The sequence below is a fragment of the Microcebus murinus genome, chromosome 4 (assembly GCF_040939455.1).
Source record: "Microcebus murinus isolate Inina chromosome 4, M.murinus_Inina_mat1.0, whole genome shotgun sequence".
NCBI classification, from domain to species: domain Eukaryota; kingdom Metazoa; phylum Chordata; class Mammalia; order Primates; family Cheirogaleidae; genus Microcebus; species Microcebus murinus.
This window is the reverse complement of record NC_134107.1, coordinates 92,871,799-92,891,760: the sequence shown is the minus strand read 5'-3', so window position 1 is coordinate 92,891,760 and position 19,962 is coordinate 92,871,799. Positions and strand designations below refer to the sequence as shown.

Here is a 19,962-nt window from a genome sequence, read left to right as displayed (position 1 = left end):
CTGGGCTCAAGTGATCCTTCTGCCTCAGCCTCCCAGGTAGCTAGGACTATAAACATGTACCATAGCACCTGGCTAGTTTTTTTTGTTGTTGTTGTTGTTTTCTTTTTTTGTAGAGATGGCTTCTTGCCATTTTCCCAGGCTGGTCTGGAATTCCTGCTTCAGACTCCCAAAGTGCTGGAATTATATGCATGAGCCATCACACCCAGCCCCAGTTATTCCCTTTTTATTTTTTTATTTTATTTATTTTTTTTTTATTTATTAGCAATAATCGCGCCTCGGATAAACCTCATTGGCTACGATACTGCCACTGCGCAAAGCTTATTCCCTTTTTAAATACATCATTTACTATCGCTTCTTATTGATATTAGTTCATTTTCTCTCTTGAATACTGAAATGATTATGGACTGACAATGTAATTATTCGGGAGACTTCATGTATGGGCCATTAAGAGGAATGAGAAGGGATTCTCTGGGCTGACAGCACATGTTCCATGACATCCACTTTTTTTTTTTTTTGAGACAGAGTCTCACTTTGTTGCCCAGGCTAGAGTGAGTGCCATGGCGTCAGCCTAGCTCACAGCAACCTCAAACTCCTGGGGTCAAACAATCCTTCTGCTTCAGCCTCCCAAGTAGCTGGGACTACAGGCATGTGCCACCATGCCTGGATAATTTTTTCTATATATTTTTAGTTGTCCAATTAATTTCTTTCTATTTATAGTAGAGACAGGGTCTCCCACTTGCTCAGGCTGGTTTCAAACTCCTGACCTTGAGCGATCCACCCACCTCAGCCTCCCAGAGTGCTAGGATTACAGGCATGAGCCATTGCGCCAGGCCGACATCCACTTTTGATATGTGATCACTGTGAAGTGATGGCTCGACACTGATGTAGACTTGTTCATTACACACTACGGTTGGACCGGCTGTCTCTAGCTGATTACCATGTCCAGCACCAAATGAAAGTTTAAGGGGGCTAAAAGGATTTATCAGACCTACAGCCCTCAGACTGATTAGATTGAATTTATTACATCTGGTGGAGCCCTGTTTAAAATCATATAGCAGAAAAAATGTTAATCAAAACTCAGGGCCTCGCCCGGTGTGGTGGCTCACGCCTGTAATCCTAGCACTCTGGGAGGCCGAGGCGGGCGGATTGCTCAAGGTCAGGAGTTCAAAACCAGCCTGAGCGAGACCCAGTCTCTACCATAAAAATAGAAAGAAATTAATTGGCCAACTAATATATATAATATAAAAATCAGCTGGGCATGGTGGCTCGTGCCTGTAGTCCCAGCTACTCGGGAGGCTGAGGCAGGAGGATCGCTTGAGCCCAGGAGTTTGAGGTTGCTGTGAGCTAGGCTGACGCCATGGCACTCACTCTAGCCTAGGCAAGAAAGCGAGACTCTGTCTCAAAAAAACAAAACAAAACAAAACAAAAAACTCAGGGCCTATATTTACCGAAAGTCTTGCACATATTCAGAGATATGGGTCTGGGGGGGAGATGTCTTCTAAGAAAATTTTCATGAATAAGGGTTATAGGTTTTGATACCACTTGCACACCTTAAATAAGCAATTTTCTAAAATGAATGTGTAAAGACAAACAAGGGTTGCGCCAGAGACATAGCAAAGGGACACAGAAATAGAGCTTTCCAGCAGTGCAGAAATAAACAATGCTGCAAACAAACTAGTCTCAGAAATCAGCTTGTTCTGCAATGACACCCAGGTTGAGGCCTTGAACACAGATATTCATGAAGCAGGTGGGGAAAAGACAAAGCCACAAACAAAAAGTCCTGCAACTATCAGACATACACACAGAGTCAGCCTGTTGAATGCGGAAATTCTGAGGTAGTAAAACTACAACCAGTGCTAATCTAGTAGTTTACCTACCGGGGCAAGGGGACCCCTGATGGAAGTAGCAGCAGTCTTAGCCCAGGTTCCTGAGAGTAATCAGGCCTCCCATGGGAGCTGTACCTGACTTGAACTTGCAGACTAGAGGCCTGCAGGTGAAATATCACAATCACAGAGACAACACTGCCAGGAGCACAGGAAAAGTCACTATCCATATAAAATTCACCCTGCAAGTGGCCACGAACAGCCAGCCGGCCCAGGGCAGTGGTATAAGTGATGCTCTTAAAAGTGGCCCTTCCAACACTTAGCATCCACGCAGTTGTGGGACCGCAAACAAGTGGGGCAAGTGGATTGTCGCCGTGATACGTTTGTATCTGCGATGTGAAATATGGTTGTCATTACAATTTCCACCAAGTTGTTGAAAATACATACAATTGAGGCACCTGGGCATTTAACATGAAATCGTAAATAACTGGCTCAGACTTAACAAAATAACACAAATTTTTAGTTTGAACTCCTGAAAAACTAAAATGGGAAGACTAGGCGATTCTTTCTGCTCATCCTGCCCAGGTCAGGGTTAAGGGCACCGCGCCGGGCAACCGTGAACGGAGGTTATGGTTTGGGCAGCTTTAGACAAACTACTCCGTGCAGCCTCCCTCTCTTCTTTTCTTTTCTTTTTTTTTTTTGAGACAGAGTCTCGCTTTGTTGCCCAGGCTAGAGTGAGTGCCGTGGCGTCAGCCTGGCTCACAGCAACCTTAATCTCCTGGGCTCAAGCAATCCTGCTGCCTCAGCCTCCCGAGTAGCTGGGACTACAGGCATGCGCCACCATGCCCGGCTAATTTTTTCTATATATATTAGTTGGCCAATTAATTTCTTTCTATTTATAGTAGAGACGGGTCTCGCTCTTGCTCAGGTTGGTTTCGAACTCCTGACCTCGAGCAATCCGCCCGCCTCGGCCTCTCAGAGAGCTAGGATTATAGGCGTGAGCCACCGCGCCCGGCCCCTCTCTTCTTTTCTTAAAGACGGTGAATACTTTTTCTGTTTCGTGTCACTGCACTTGGAAATGGCCACACGGCCGGTGGGACACACCACTGCCCGGTCCCCAGGCAGTTTCCCACAGTGGGGAGCAGAGTGGACTCCACAGGAGTCTGGGGAGGCAGGAGGCTGGGGCCAGAGGTCAGTATTACAAAGGAGAAGGTTTCAGGGGCAGAGGGAAGAGCACAAGACTGGAGAAAGCAGCGTCCTGTCTCCTCAGACTCCGTTTCCGGACACGGGCCGCTAGTCCCGCGACCACCAGGGGCGCAGACGCCGACCGTAAGCCGAAGCCGCGGGCGGGGCCGGGGTCAAGTGGTCGGCGCCGGGTCAGGCCGGCGTGCGCGGGAGCACGCACGGGGGCTCGGCGCTCGGCCGCGCGCCTTTGCGTGCGCGCGCATGTCGGGGGGCGGGGCGTGTGGGCCGGGCCTCCGGCGCGCGCCGCGGGCCGGGGCGGGACGGAGCGGGGCGGCGGGGGCGGGGCCTCCGCCTGCAAGGCTGGCCTGGCGGCGGCGGCGGGAGACCGGTGACCCTCAGAGGGGCGCCTCGGCCATGACTGCGGAGCTGCAGCAGGACGATGCGGCCGGAGCGGCCGACGGCCACGGCTCGGTGGGCCCGCGGCGGGGGCTGGGGGGCGGGCCGCGGGGCCGGGTGGGGAGCGGTGCGGAGCGCGGGCGGGCGGACGGGCGCGCCGGCGGGGCCTGCGGGGTGGCGGGCGCGGGCCGGAGGGGCTGCGGAGGGCGCCCGGCCGGGCGGGGCGGGGCGGGGGATGCGCCCGCGGGCTGAGGACGGGCCTTGGGACGCGACCGGAGGCTTTGCACCGCCCGGGCGCGGGGATCCAGGACTTTATTATCTTCGAGTGCGTGGGCGAGCTGAAGTTGGAGGGGGATTAAGGGGCTTTGCAAGACCGGACAGAAAGGGCCGGCCGCGGGGTTGTCTGCTTCGGGGCGCCGCGAGGCGGGCGCTCCCGGGCCCCGACCTGGTGAGAAACTTCCGAGAGGGCAGCGTTGCTCGCTTTTTGTTTTGTTTTGCTTTGACTTTTAAATCAGTTTTATGGCGGTGTTGAGCAGAGTCTAGAGCCGACCGGGGTTGTCTCGCTTAGAGCCGGGAATTACCAACGTCTTGGTGAAAGACCTACGGTCCTAGTTACCTCTCCTTCCCTACCTACCAACCCTGCTTTTATACATTAAAAAAAAAGAAACAAGACAGAGCAGGCTCCCCAGTTACCTCATGCATTCATCTCTGTGGGTTTTTCGGGAGGGTGAGGAACGGCGCGATGAATAGGAGGTATACTGAGCGTGCTCTCCTGGCCCTGGTATCTGAGAGGGTGGAAATCAATACAGGGGTTTCTGGGCTCAGATGGTGAGAGCAAAAAAGGTTAATGTCTGTGTGAAGAGACTTAGGAAGTGGGCAATTTGAGCATATCTTCTAATGTTACCTCAGAATGGTAGAACTTAACACTCCCTCCTCACCCCTCAAGTACTGCACTTTTTTCCAAGACAGAATGGGAAATCTGTGCCACATTTTCAAATATGAGTTTGGAAATGAGAAGTTCTACAGAATATTTGTAATACAAAGTTGTCAGGTAGGTCTCCAAGTGAGAATCCTTTTATGCCTTTTTACTCTTTTGGCCAAAGACCAGTAGTAGTATACAACATGGGTGCACTTTTTTCAAACTCCTGTAGAGAAAGATACGTGTAGGTCCTGGGCTCCAAAATGGAAGTGTGTGGATGGTATTTCATGTGCTCATTTCTAATGGAAATATTATTGTTAGATGTTCACAAGTGCGTTTTGGAATTTGGGTCAGGATTTTTCTCTGGTTTCAGAGATCAGTTCTATTTGTTTTTAGGACAGTGACTTAAAAACAGGTGGGAAAATTTTCGTTTTGAGACAGTCATATTGATTTAGAGAAGAAACTTTTAAGGGAGAGCAAGTCATATTTAAATTTGTCAGGGCTCTGTCATTTAAGACCACATGCCTATTAATCAGCAGCATCTTCGTTTACCTCTGCCACAATTTGAGGAGTGACCCTATTTCAGCATTCTCTATTTGAGAGTTTGTATGTGAGGTGCCTGGTGAGCGTTTGTATGTAAGTCATAGTTATTTTGGGAAGGCTTGGAACTCTAGTGCCTGGGGCTGGCTGGAGTACCCTGATTCCTGGCAACCTGCAGAGTGATGACATTTAGTTTCTTCCCAGTGATTTGCCCTATACTGACAGATGATAAGCTTGGAATGCTTGATAACGTTTGCCCTTTTTGTTTTTGCTAATGTAAAATGCTTAAAGTTAGGAGCATAAGTTGAAGAAACTTATATGAGGAAGGTGCCTTTTGCATCTTAGAAGAAAAATTTTAATAACTTCTTCCTCATCTTGGTAAGTTTCACATTAGAATGGATTCTTTTATTTTGAATTCTCTGAGGCATTCTGCCTTTCTCTTAAAGGATATTTAATTGTTCTAGTTGTTCTAGCTATCCTTCCCTGGCACTCAGAGAAGCTATTTAAAACCTAGAATGCTTCTCTTCCCTTATTGGTCAGTTGTACACAGGACAGACATAACTCTTTATAGCCTCCCAAGAATTTTGATGAGAGAAAAATGTAGTACTCTTGAAATATGCTGTCAGTATGTACTTGAATCTGAAAGTAGATACTTTGTGATATTACTAAATCCCCCAGACTGCAGACTGATACTCCAGTATCTAAAGGGATTACTTACTGACAGCTTCCTGTATTTGAATCAATTCTTGACTTGATTAAAAACCAGCAGCAAAGTTTACCATTATCATAGGATACATAACTTGGTCAGTTTGGTTCTTATAAACCTGTCACTCTTGGAAGTTGTACTGAGGATTCACATCTTACATTCTTTGTGCCAGCTGAAGCCCTATAAAAACCTGCCAGTTTAAGTGAAAATTTAATGCCCTGTTTTCTTTCTCCTGATTTATTGACTTTTAATTTCCTTTTAATACTTTGTCCCATTAATTATGATTTTTTAACACCCACAACTTTTATATCCCCTCAACTGTAGTTACTGCTCATACAATGAGTACAGTATTTATAAGACATATTGACAAATAGCATCTCACCAGAAAAGTTTTTCCGTGAGTTTTCTTTCATTAAAAAAAATTAAACCAATAGAAAAGTGAAGCAAATAGTTTCTAAGGAAAATAATGTTGCTGATAGTAGCAATAGCTAATAGGTTTAAAAAATTATATATATATATATGTATATATATATATATGTGTGTATATATATATATATATATATATATATATTTTTTTTTTTTTTTTTTTTGTAGAGCCTGAGTCTTGCTATGTTGCCCAGACTGGTCTCAAACTCCTAGCCTCAAGCAAACTTCTTGCCTCCCATAGTGCCAGGATTATAGGCCTGAGCCACCACACCCTTCCCACTTACGTTAATTAAGCTTGTACCATATGCCAGAACCTGTCTTTAGAACTTAATGTAGTGTTATCTCAATATTTATGACAACTCTGTGAAGTTTCTTTGAGAAGGCTTCTACTTGTTAAGTAATTTGTCCAAAGTCACCCAGCTAGGAAATGTACAGTCAGGATTGTATGCAGGCAATTCTAACTCCAAGAGCCTAAGACATCCCTTGGTCCTATTTCTTAGTTGATGGACCTATTGTCCTTGATCAGAACCTTTCCATTACTCTATTAATGCCTTCTCTAGAACTCTCCTCCTGATGTTTTAAACTTCCACTCTTCCCTGCAGTCTTTATAAATAGATAATCTTCATTTCTGCTTGACTGAGCTCGATAGTGTCTGAAAAGAGCTCCCTGTCTCATGTTTTGTGTCCGCCAACCCCACCCCTTGGCCCTTGTATCTCATCTCTTTTCTCCTGTTTCAGTTGAAGAGATACCCTTCCTTCTTCCTCCTTCATTTCTTGGAGAGAAATCTAGATTAGTGGTTCTTACTGGGGAGAGATTTTACAATCTAGGAAGCATTTGGTCATGTCTGTAGACCTTTTTCATTGTGACTCCTGGGGGATGATGCTACTGGCATCTAGTGGGTAGAAGTCAGGAATACTGCTGAATATCCTACAGTGTATAGGACAGTACCCCCCCCCAAAAAAAAAAAACAGTCATGGGGCCCAAAATTTAAACAGTGCTGAGCTTGAGAAACCCTGATGTCTCTCCTCATGTTTTTATGTTACTTTACCTCTCCTTTATCCTACTCTAACCCCCAGACAGCTTGACTGTTTTCTCCTTGAGTACTCACATTACCGTTCATGGACCAGCAGCATTCACGTGACCTAGGATTTAGAAATGCAGAAAGTTGGGTGTGCTAGAGCCAGCTTGTTCTGCCTTTCCAGCTAATTGTGTTCATCTCTTCCAGCTCTGTGTTCAATGTCCTCGTGTTGATAGCTGTGTTAAGGGTATATTTATATCAAGGAAACAAGCACGTGCTGCAAGTCAGCAAACCACTGCTTATACTTCCACTCTAGACCTGTCAAATCAAGATTTTGCCTTTTGACAAGATCTCTAGGTGATTCATTTGCATATTAAATTTTGAGAGGCATATGGATGGAATACTCATTTTCCATTCTGCTGTGCACATGTATCCTCGGTAGCAAAATCCTCTGCTCTCCTGATCAGCTGTTGTCTTGTCCTAGTCCTCCCTTTTATTTTGTTTACTTTTGTCTTTTGCAGAGACTGGGTCTTGCTATTGCCCAGGCTGGTCTTGAACACCTGGCTTCAAGCAATCCTGCTGCCTTGGGCTCCCAAAGTGCTGGGATTGCAGGAGTGAGCTACTATGCACCCAGCCATATTTTGTTTACTTTTGGAACAAAGTTTCTAAACCCATCTGTTCCTTTTCTAAAACATTTTTCCAATGACAAAATAATTCAGACTCAATATAGAAAACCTGAAAAATACAGACTCGAGCAGGATTAACTCTTAACCGACAGAAGATTGAGGCAGGTTCGTTTCCAGATTCTACCACAGAGCTTGAGGTGGCAACAGCAGCTTCTGCAAAAGCCCAATTGTGAGATGGCTGTGAGGACCAGTCTGGGCTCCAGCAAGACGGCCAAGTGGTCAGAGGCCCATAGAGAGACTGACCAGGCAGCAGCTGGTTAGGTTGTAGTGCCATGAATGGTTTTATATAATCAGCATCTGCTGGGGTACCTCATGCTGAGCCTTTCCAAAGTAGGCTCTTACTAAGTATTTGCTGTTGTTGAGTGAAACAGATTTCTCAGAGGTGACCAGTGACTGACCACCTTTTGGTCAAATTAATGGCCTTTCAGTAGCAAATCTTTTTTATTTTTATTTTTTATTTTTTGAGACAGAGTCTCACTTTGTTGCCCAGACTAGAGTGAATGCTGTGGTGCCAGCCTAGTTCACAGCAACCTCAAACTCCTGGGCTCAAGCGATCCTCCTGCCTCAGCCTCCCGAGTAGCTGGGACTACAGGCATGCGCCACTATGCCCGGCTAATTTTTTCTATATATATTAGTTGGCCAATTAATTTCTTTCTATTTATAGTAGAGACGGGGTCTCGCTCTTGCTCAGGCTGGTTTTGAACTCCTGACCTTGAGCAATCCACCCACATCGGCCTCCCAGAGTGCTAGGATTTACAGGCGTAAGCCACCACACCCAGCCTCAGTGGCAATTCTTTTTACAATTTTGCTTTGGTTATTCAAGTACCCACTCAAGTCCCATTCTCATGCTTTTATTTTTTTTTTTTTTTTTTTTTTTTTTTTTTTGAGACAGAGTCTCGCTTTGTTGCCCAGGCTAGAGTGAGTGCTGTGGCGTCAGCCTAGCTCACAGCAACCTCAAACTCCTGGCTCAAGCAATCCTCCTGCCTCAGCCTCCCAAGTAGCTGGGACTACAGGCATTCGCCACCATGCCCGGCTAATTTTTTATATATATTAGTTGGCCAATTAATTTCTTTATATTTATAGTAGAGACGGGGTCTCACTCTTGCTCAGGCTGGTTTCGAACTCCTGACCTCGAGCAATCCGCCCGCCTCGGCCTCCCAGAGTGCTAGGATTACAGGCGTGAGCCACCGCGCCCGGCCTCTCATGCTTTTATTGTTTTATGCTTTTATGATCCCCCATTATCCACTTTTTGTTGATATTTATTTTGGAGTTTGATTTTATTATTTCATATCAACTATTCTGATTTTTCCTAAAAACTGAGTGTGTATTTTTTAACCACTTGCGATAGTCTCATCACAGACAGAGAATTACCATAGTAGGCCCTCAGTTCTGAATTGGCTGTATCATTTTAATGTTAGTCCTGGACAAGATGTTTGAATTTAGCTAATGTATGGTCTATTCATCTTGCAAATGCAGTAGCAGGTTTAGGGAGTTGATACACTCCTGATTGTACAATCTATGGCACAGCCCTGGCCTCTTCAGGTCAGTGTCCTGTTAGTTCCCCACACTGCTATAGCTAACTTACTGCCTGACCTTCCCTTGGATTTTCTGATCCTGCATTATTTTGGTTCCTCCACCTTTCTTCTCTTTTAGGGAGTAACCATTAGCTCTCTTCCCTTTAATTGTTCTTTTGTTAACTGCTTCCAAATCTGCATTTCTAATCCTGAGTTGCAAATGACTTCTACACTTTGTATCCAAGTGTATTTTGAACAGTTCTACTTGAACATCAATCAGCCTAGTTGGTTATAAACATTTGTCACATACTAACTTTTCCCAGGGTTATTATACTATTAATAGGCATGGAAATGTACACTTGTATTACTGGTGTCTGTCATATGCCAGTTAGCACTCTAAGCACTTTCCTGTACATTTTTAATCTTTACAAAAACCCTGTAACGTTTGAGTTATTATTACTGATGAGGAAACTGAGACTCAGATATTAATATAGCTTATGAAGTCCTCATATGAGATTTTATTTATTTCTTTTTTTTCTTTATTCATAGATTTTAAACTGAAGTCTGTTTGCCTCCATATTATAGATGAGAAATGTGGCGTATGCAAGATAAAATTATAAGTAGCAAAACTGCAACTTCAAGCCATTGTGACTTGAAGTATAACATTTCCCTTACTATAATACAGGCCTTTCTAAAAACAAACTTCTCACTATCACTGGACTATGAAGCACTTTAATATATGTTCTCATCGAAGCCTCACAGCAACTCTATGAAATAAAATTTAGTATGACCAGGAAGTAGAATTTGCCTAGTGACAGAGCTAGTAAGTGCTAAAACCCAAACTATAACACAGACATTTTTCTCCTAGGATATCAGTAGGTTTACTACAAACTCTAGATGAGTTTAGTTGGGCAGGCAGGTCACAGTGTTACATTTATATCACATTTTTAAATTTTACTAATAATTCCTGTATGAATTATTTCATTTGATAGTCATACCTGTACTGTCACAACTTATGGTATGTTTTAATTTCCAGGTGTAGAAACTGATGCTCAGGAAATTTGAGATTTGCCAGGAGGCTAATCTGGGCTTACATAGTGCTATTTCCACTATTTAGGCTTTCTACATAAAATGGGAGGTCAAAATATCAGACACTGACATTCTCATTTCTTCAACTATGAAGAAAGAAAAAAAGTATCACACACACCAAGCCAAATTAAAAATCTGCATCAGTAGGTGTCTTGCTATGTGATGGCTGGTTGGTAGTCAGTTTATTTATTTATTTATTTATTTTTTGAGACAGAGTCTCGCTTTGTTGCCCAGGCTAGAGTGAGTGCCGCTTCAGCCTAGCTCACAGCAACCTCAAACTCCTGGGCTCAAGCAATCCTACTGCCTCAGCCTCCCGAGTAGCTGGGACTACAGGCACTCGCCACCATGCCCGGCTCATTTTATATATATATATATATATGTATGTGTGTGTGTGTGTTGGCCAATTGATTTCTTTCTATTTTTTTTATAGTAGAGACAGGGTCTCGCTCAGGCTGGTTTTGAACTCCTGACCTTGAGCAATCCGCCCGCCTTGGCCTCTCAGAGTGCCTGGTAGTCAGTTTAAATGTAAGAATTCCTAAAGTAACTTTTTCTTTTTCTAATCTCCCTGCCCAAGTTACTACTTTCCTAGTGTCCTTTTTCTTTCTTCCTTGTTTCCTTCCCTCCCTCCCTCCCTCTTCCTCCCTTCCTTCCCTTTTATTTTTTCTTTTCTTTTCCTTTTTTTCTCTTCTCTTCTTTTCTCTTTCTCTCTCCTTCCTCCCTCCCTCCCTTCCTTCCTCCCTCCCTGCCTCCCTCCCTCCCTCCCTGCCTCCCTCTCTCTCTCTGTCTTTCTTTTCTTCTTCCTTTCCTTTACTTTCCCCTTTCCTTTCCTTGGAGTGGGGTTGTAAGTGCAGCTCTCCCTTTTGATTTTTTTTTTCTTTTTAAGAGATTAGTCTCCTTGTGTTATCTAGGCCAGAGTACACCGGCTATTCTTAGGCATGATTGTAGCTCACTACAGCCTTGAACTCCTGGCCTCAGGCGATCCTCCTACCTCAGCCTTCCCAATGGCTGGGACTACAGATTTATACCACCAGGAACATGTTTATTTAATTTTTTCCTTTTGTTGTTCTTGCTTTTGGTGTCATATCTAAGAATCCACCACCAAATCCAAGGTCATTAAGGTTTACTTGTATGTTTTCTTTTAAGAGTTTTATAGTTTTAGCTCTTTTTTTTTTTTTTTTTTGAGACAGAGTCTCGCTCTGTTGCCTAGGCTAGAGTGAGTGCCATGGCGTCAGCCTAGCTCACAGCAACCTCAATCTCCTGGCTCTAGCAATCCTTCTGCCTCAGCCTCCCAAGTAGCTGGGACTACAGGCATGCGCCACCATGCCCAGCTAATTTTATATATATATATATATATATATATATATATATTAGTTAGCCAATTAATTTCTTTCTATTTATAGTAGAGACGGGGTCTCGCTCTTGCTCAGGCTGGTTTCAAACTCCTGACCTCGAGTAATCCGCCCGCCTCGGCCTCCCAGAGAGCTAGGATTACAGGCGTGAGCCACCACGCCCGGCCAGTTTTAGCTCTTATATTTAGGTTGTTGATCCATTTTGAGTTAATTTTTTTTTCTGTCAGCTTTGTTGAGGTATAATTGAGACATTACATATAAGGTGAGCTATAATAATACTTATTTTGCTTGTTTTTTGAGATAGGGTCTAACTGTGTTATCCAGGCTGGAGTGCAGTAGTGTGATCATAGTTTATGTAACCTTGAATTCCTGGGTGGAAGGGATCCTCCTGCCTCAGCCTCCCCAGTAGCTAGGACTATAGGCACTTGCCACCATACCTAGCTAATTTTTTAATTTTTTTTGTAGAGATGGGGTCTTGCTATTTTGCCCAAGTTGGTTTTGAACTCCTGGGCTCAAGTGATCCTCCCACCTTGGCCTCCCAAAGTGCTGGGATTGTAGGCATGATCTGCCATGCCCATTTTTAAGTTATTTTTTGTTTATTATGTGAGGTAGGGGTCCAGTGACATGCTTTTACTTGTGGATATCCAGCTATGCCAACATGATTTGTTGTAGACAAATTTTCCCCTGTCAAATGGTCTTGGCACACTTGTTGAAAGTCAATCGACCTTATAAACTACATGAGATTATTTTTGGATTCTCTACTCTCTTGGTCTGTATATCTATCCTTATGGTGGTACTATATGGTGGTATGTTATGATTACTGTTGCTTTATAATAAGTTTTGAAATCAGGAGTGTGAGTCCTCTGACTTTGTTCTTCTTTTTAATATTGTTTTGGCTTTTCAGGATCCCTTGAAATCCTGTACGAATTTGAGGATCAGCTTTTCCATTTCTTCAAAAAAGGCCATTGGAATTTTTATAGGGATTGCATTGAACTTGTAGATTGCCTTGGGTAGTATTGCCATCCTAGACATTAAGTCTTTTTCACTGGGCCACGGGGTGCCCACTAATTTGGGCAACTGTTATTCTAGGTGTGCCTGTGAGGGTGTTTCTGGATCAGATTAACATTCAGTCAGTAGACTGAGTAAAGCAGATTGACCTGCCTAATGTGGTGGGCCTCATCCAATCAGTTGAAGACCTAACTAGAACAAAAGGGCTGAGTATGAGGAAACTTCACCTGCCTGACTGAGCTGGGATGTGAATATTCTGCCCTCACACTGGAATTTACACTAATAGCTCTTCTGGTTCTTAGGGCTTGAGACATGGACTGGAACTTAAACCATTAGCTCTTCTGGTTCTCAGGCCCCAGACTTAGACTGGAACTACACCAGTGGTCTCCAGTTTGCTAACTGCAGCCCTTGAGACTTCTCAGCCTCCTTGGTCATGTGAGCCAATTCTTTATAATAAATCTTGCTTTCTTTATCTCTTATCAATTCTGTTTCTCTGAAGAACCCTGATAAATACAGTCTTCTAGTCTGTGAATCTGGATGTCTTTGAATTTAGTTAGGTCTTCTTTAGCTTCTTTCAGCAATGTTTTGTAGTTTTCTGTGTATAAGTTTTTTACCTGCTTGGTTAAATTTATTTCTAGGCATTTTATTCTTTTAGATGCTATTGTAAATGTAATTGTTTTCTTTATTTCCTTTTTGGGTTGTTCATTGCTGCTGTGTAGAAACACAACTGATTTTTTTTTTTTTTTTTTTAAAGCCAGTCAAATTTAGCAGTGGGGGGTTGAATACCAACTTTAGTGACACTAATGTGAATAAGTTCTGATAACCCACTACCATCGGACCAGCCAACACAACTGATTTTTGCATGTTGATCTTTACTGTCAACTTTGCTGAATTTGTTTATTAGCTCTAATAACTTTTGTGTGGATTTTTTGTGATTTTTATGTATGTATGGGATCCTGGTATCTGTGAATAGAGATCATTTTTTACTTTTTCCTTTCCAACTTGGATTCTTTCTTGTTTTGCCATGTCTTTTCATCTCCATGATATTTTATTTCTTATTCTTGCCTAATTGCTTTGGCTAGAACTTTTAGTACACTGTTAAATAGCAGTGGTCAGTGGGTATCTTTTTCTTGTTCCTGATTTTAGGGAGAAAGCTTTCAGTCTTTTACCACTGAATATGATGTTAGATGTGGGTTTTTTTTTTTTTATAAAGGCCCTTTATTATGTTGAGGGAAATTCCTTTCTATTCCTAGTTTCTGATTGTTTTTTTTTTTTTTTTTTTTGAGACAGAGTCTCTCTTTGTTGCCCAGGCTAGAGTGAGTGCTGTGGCGTCAGCCTAGCTCACAGCAACCTCAAACTCCTGGGCACAAGCAATCCTACTGCCTCAGCCTCCCAAGTAGCTGGGACTACAGGCATGCGTCACTATGCCCGGCTAATTTTTTCTCTATATATTAGTTGTCCAGTTAATTTCTTTCTATTTATAGTAGAGACAGGGTCTCGCTCTTGCTCAGGCTGGTTCGAACTGCTGACCTCGAGTAATCCGCCTGCCTCAGCCTCCCAGAGTGTTAGGATTACAGGCGTGAGCCACTGCGCCCGGCCTCTGATTGTTTTTATCATGAATGCATGTTGGATTTTGTTAAATATTTTTCTGCATCAGTCAAGATGATCATGCATTTTTTTCTCCTTCATTCTATTGGTGTGGTGTATACATCATTTGATTTTCTTGCTGGTTTCCTTTATGTCCTTGGCAATAGCACTCTCTTAGACATCCATTTGCAAATATTTGACTAAGCTCTATCTCTTCATTCTTTGAGGTGTTCAGAGTCTGTCCTCCTCTCTGTTTCCCCTGCCAGCATCCTGCCTCTCTCATCACAATTGGTTTACTCAGCAGCCCAGTAACTCATGCTTAAGCTTTTTCTCTTGTCTCCTCCCACTTTGAACCAGTTGTTCACATGTGCTAGATTAAATACTGTTTTCCACTTCGTATCTCTTCCCTGCTGAGGAACCTGTAATGATTATCCATTGTTCATCAGATCAAGTCCAAACTTATCCTGACATTTACTTTAACAACCCTTTATAATCCAATCCTACATCACCTCTCTCTAATCGTTGCTATTTATTGAAAATAGAAACTATACACCAAGACCCACCTGATAATAACTTAAAAGTTTACTGTTACTAGATTTCTAAAACTATAAGCATGTAAATTTGATTTCTTATATCTTTCTCCAGTATTTTCTTGGTTTTTCAATAAACCCTAGCAATATGTTGCTAAAAATGGTATTTCCTTTCCTTTTTGGAGATGCATTGTGGTGACTTCCCAGCCTCATTTCTTGTATTTGGTTGGGGCATGTATTTAAAGAAATGAAAAAATTTAGTTTTAATGTATTCTAAAGTAAGAAAAAAGGCAAGATTTAGGACATTATGTATAGTATGAAAAAAATATATTCATGTGCATAGATAATTTCTGGAAAGATATATCAGATACTATTAATAGTGGTAGCCCCTGGGAAATGGAACTAGGATGGGAAGAAGAGGGAGATTTCCTTTTGATTTTATACCCTTGTGGACTGTTGGAATTTCTCACTCAGTGCATGGGAAAAAGGAGATGAAAAATTAAGAAAAGTAAATAATGATTAGTTCCTTTTCCTTTTTTCTTTTAAGTCCCAGTTTAAACCCCTCTACACCATATAACAGCAGCTAAATTTTAAATGCTTTTAATGCTTTTTGAAAATTTTAAGCCAGTTGATGAACTGAAACATTTTCATCATGTACTGACTTTTACACCATTCACATAAATTATCAAGTAGTCCATTTCAGGGAATTTAGTTGTATCTGCAGCTGCTATTTGTCTTTTTTAGGGAGTCATATCCTTATTGCTATTTTAGGTTTCTGCTCCACAAATAAATTGGATCAACATGGAGTAGTTGCCAGAAGAAAAACTGAAAAAAATACCAGGGCTTTTGTGAACCATTCCTTGTTTTATGGAGGTAGGAAAGGTTAGCAGCAGTTTCAGAATGCATTAAGACACTGGTCACCAGACGGAGTTTCTGGTGTTGATGCTCTATCTTTCTTTTCTTTGACTCCTACGTAGTTTGTTGTTTTTTTTTTTCTCTTTTTGTGGGTATTTAAGTTTTATTTTAAAATTGGAAAACCAGATCTTTAACTTTGGAAGGATTTTAGTAAGCATACCTTGGTAGTTCTTTGGAGTAAGGGAACATTTCTCAGTATTAACTTAGTTTTAAATTTAGAAATGTCTTCATAAGATTAGATAATTGAGATCAGGAAATGTGTGCATCAGAATGATGAAAATAGCATCCTGTTTGAAGGAATGGAATAATCTGGAAGGCTCCTTATCACAATGCTAAATTAGGTGTTCTTAATTTTTTCATTTTTTATTTGTATTTATTTATTGATATAGTGTCTTACTCTGTTCCCTGGGTTAGAGTATAGTGGTATAGTTCTACGCACTGCAACCTCAGACTCCTGACTTCAAAAGATCCTCTTGTCTCAGCCTCCCAGAGTGCTAGGTATACATGCATGAACCACTGTGCCAGGCCTCAGATGTTTTAAAAATTAGTAATTAGTAATTTTGCCTTATTTGGTCAGAGTGAGTTTTAACTTTGTTGCAGTAAGATAAAGGCTATTACTTGATAACAAAAACTTGATACCTTAATGTATTTATTATCTGAATAATCCTTAATGTGTTTATTGCTTCTTGTGAGGTGAGTGAGTGCCTTGGTTTTAAGAAAATCTCAGACTTGAGAAGTGGACTAGATTGCACCAAAACCACTGAGTAGCTGAGGTCAGAAAGCTTGAACTCCTTCCTTCTAGAGATTTGTGTGTACCTGTCTTTTTTTCACTGCCTCTGGGCAGGAAAAGAGAGTACTTTTTGTTTTGGGAAAACAATGTGAATTTAGCTAAGGAAGTGCAAACCTGTTGGCTCTTGCCAGTTATTTGACTTCATTGTGACAGGCTTTGTCTTGTCTCCTGTTGGGTGTGTACTTTGTACATAGCAATGTAGTCAGAGTGCAGTTAATATTTAAATCTGCTTTTTGTGATGTTCAGTAGAAATGAGTTAATAATACAGTAGGATCCTGATGAGTTTAGTTAAGTCTGTTACTGTAAAGTTAATATTTATATATAGTACTTATTAGGATTTGGGATGTGGATACTGTTGAGAATTTAGCTAAATCTTTGTAAGACAGTCATGTCATAGCAGTTGTATGTATATATCAATAACATAGCTTAGTCCTTGTGAAATTTGTTATTCAGACTTTAATAGCTATCTTTGATTTAACTTCTAATTCAAGACATTTGATGATAAATAGGTCTTGTAAACTTCAATTCCCTGATTCGCGCAAATGCCTACCATCGTAAGGATTACATGCATGTGAGACACCTAAGTTTCTTGGCATTAAGTGGGTGTTCAATAAGTGTTAGTTAAATAGTTCTTATCAGCACTGTTTAAATAATTCAAATTAAGCAGTATGTTGCATGATTCTTTTTTTTTTTTTTTTTGCATGATTCTTGCTTTAAGGGTGGCAAGACTTTCATATTCAAAACAATTAGAGAACCATATTACCTGAGAAATGCCAGGTAAAGACAACATACCAATTCATTCACAGGCTTGTTTCCTCAACGTGGAAGATTAGAAAGGGGAGTGAATGGGGTGGACCAGAGTGCTTGGAAGGACTTTAAGGAGGTGGTATGAATATAGCCCTTGACTGTAGGTTGGCATTCCATAGTTTAACAATGTAGGAGGTAATACTAGTGATAGTAGGGGCAACACTCCAATTCATGAGAGAATGAGTTTGTTAGGTAAAGAATTGAGTAGGAAAAAAGGTTGAGCAGGTTAAGGGTGGAATTAGGTAGTAGTCTTCAAATTGCAAGATGAGGAATTTGGATTTGAATTGTCATGTAGAACATTGTTTTTGCAGCTGTACAAAATATTATAATTTTACTATTTGTCATCTCTGCCCAATACCTTTTAAAAAGGGAAAACAGGAGTTTATTTTCCTTTCCTGAGTGTATTATTCTAGCTGTAATTAATGTCCACTCCTACCTATTACAAAGTGGAGAAAGGGCAGTGGGAATGCTGGAGTGTAACTGATTTTACCCCAAAACCAGCTGTAAATGATTAGTGAATTAATATTTGAATACCATATTTGTTGATTCACATTTATTTGGCATTCTAACATCTCTGAAATCAAGCTATTCCTTACATGTACTGTAATCCAGGTAGCAGATGGGACATGGTCATTGTTGTACATGTATTCCTACTGTTGTGACAGTCAAATTATATGTACTGTTAGTACAACACAATTTACTTGCCATTTAAAATGTCTTTTTTTTCCTTCCAGAAATAAACCCATATTTATTAAGCAGTCATTTTCCATTTTCCCTACCTCCTCAGTCTCTGGCAACCACTAATTTGCTTTCTATTTCTATGGATTTCCTATTCTAGACATCTCTTATAAAGGAAATCCCACAATATGTTGTCTTTCATGCCTGGCTTGTTTCACTTAACATAATGTTTTCAAAGCTTGTCCATGTTGTGGCATGTATCGTTACTTCATTCCTTTTAACGGCTGAATACTATTCCATTGTGTGGATATACCACATTTTGTTTGTCCATTCATCAGTTGGTAGACTTTTGGATTCTTTCCACTTTTTGGCTCTTTTCAATAATTAATGCTGCAGTGAGTATTTGCATGCATGTTTTTGGTTAATCTTAAAAATGCCTTTTAAAAGGTTACACTGTGATTCAACATTGAAATGAAAAAAATAAAAACCTTTGTATGAAGAAAGGCATGAATACAAAATAGCGGAGTGTACATTTTATTTTATTTTTACTTATTTATTTATTTTTTGAGACAGAGTCTCATTCTGTCACCCATGCTAGAGTGCCCTGGTGTCAGCCTAGCTCACAGCAACTTCAAACTTCTGGGCTTAAGCTATCCTACTGCCTCAGCCTCCTGAGTAGCTGGGACTGCAGGCAGGTACCACCACATCTGGCTAATTTTTTCTATTTTTAGTAGAGATGGAGTCTTGCTCTTGGTTAGACTGGTCACAAACTCCTGAGTTTAAGTGATCCTCCCGCCTCGCCTTGGCCTCACTTGGTAGAGTGCTAGGATTACAGGCGTGAGCCACCTTGCCTGGACACATTTGATTTTTTTTTTTTTTTTTTTGAGACAGAGTCTCACTTTGTTGTCCAGGCTAGAGTGAGTGCCATGGCGTCAGCCTAGCTCACAGCAACCTCAAACTCCTGGGCTCGAGCGATCCTACTGCCTCGGCCTCCCGAGTAGCTGGGACTACAGGCATGCGCCACCATGCCCGGCTAATTTTTTATATACATATCAGTTGGCCAATTAATTTCTTTCTATTTATAGTAGAGACGGGGTCTCGCTCTTGCTCTGGCTGGTTTTGAACTCCTGACCTTGAGCAATCCGCCCGCCTCGGCCTCCCAGAGAGCTAGGATTACAGGCGTGAGCCACCGCGCCCGGCCCACATTTGATTTTATATGAAGCAAAATATTTATTTTTGGAGGAATGATTGCAGTTTCAAATTTTCTTGCAAAGCTACAATTAAGTGCTTTATGCGACCTAGAAAGGAAGATACCACAGATGTATTAAGCTGTGTTAAGTTTTGTTACTGAGAGGCATGCAAAAGAATTGCTGTCACACATGCCAGGCAGTACACCTGGAAGCAGGGGAAGTTGCTGTATTCTTCAGTGCAAATGAGAAGTTCAGAGCTCTAAGAAGCTGGTGTGATTGATTTATTATGTCATAGTTTAAGTAGCAGCAGTTTTTCTTTCTTTGTTTATAACTGATGGCACCTTAGATTTAGTAAATACAGTATTTACTTCTCTAAATCTGATGATAGCTTTAGAAAAGATGCACTACTAAGTAATCAAACTTGTGATTTTATGAAAACGCAAAATTTTTTAAAAAATAGGAAACTTGTTAAGGCTTAAACATCAAGGTAAAAATACAACAATAAAATATCTGCATTGTTCTGCATTAAATAGGTATTCTTGCCTATTTTTTTGTCTTGTCAGACACAGTATGGTAGAGATTTCAGGCTCTGGAGTCAGGCTGGATTCAAATTCTAGCTCCACCCCTTATTAGCAACAATCTGTATAAGTTACTTAAGCTCTCTGTGCCTCAGTTTGCTGTCAGATGGGCATAATACCTATTTCACAGGCCTGTTAAGAGAGTTCAATAAGTTTAATTAGTTAAGATGTGCTAAGTGTTTAGAGCGGTACCTGGCTAAAAATGAGCAGTGGATGTTAGCTGTTAAT

General features: G+C 41.5%; 1 protein-coding gene and 1 pseudogene across 7 annotated transcripts in view; one reads left to right on the top strand and one right to left on the bottom strand.

Moving 5' to 3' along the window:
• Window positions 1–237: 237 nt before the first annotated feature.
• Window positions 238–319, bottom strand: LOC142870708 (uncharacterized; annotated as a pseudogene).
• A 3,033-nt stretch (window positions 320–3,352) lies between these two features.
• The window catches only part of USP28 (ubiquitin specific peptidase 28), a 64,565-nt gene continuing 47,955 nt past the window's right edge, over window positions 3,353–19,962 (top strand). For all 7 annotated transcript variants that reach the window (XM_076002527.1, XM_076002524.1, XM_076002522.1 and 4 more), the window contains exon 1: window positions 3,353–3,479. In XM_076002527.1, the coding sequence (XP_075858642.1) occupies window positions 3,423–3,479 (57 nt within the window). In that variant the 5' untranslated portion in view covers window positions 3,353–3,422. The remainder of the gene's footprint in view (window positions 3,480–19,962) is intronic.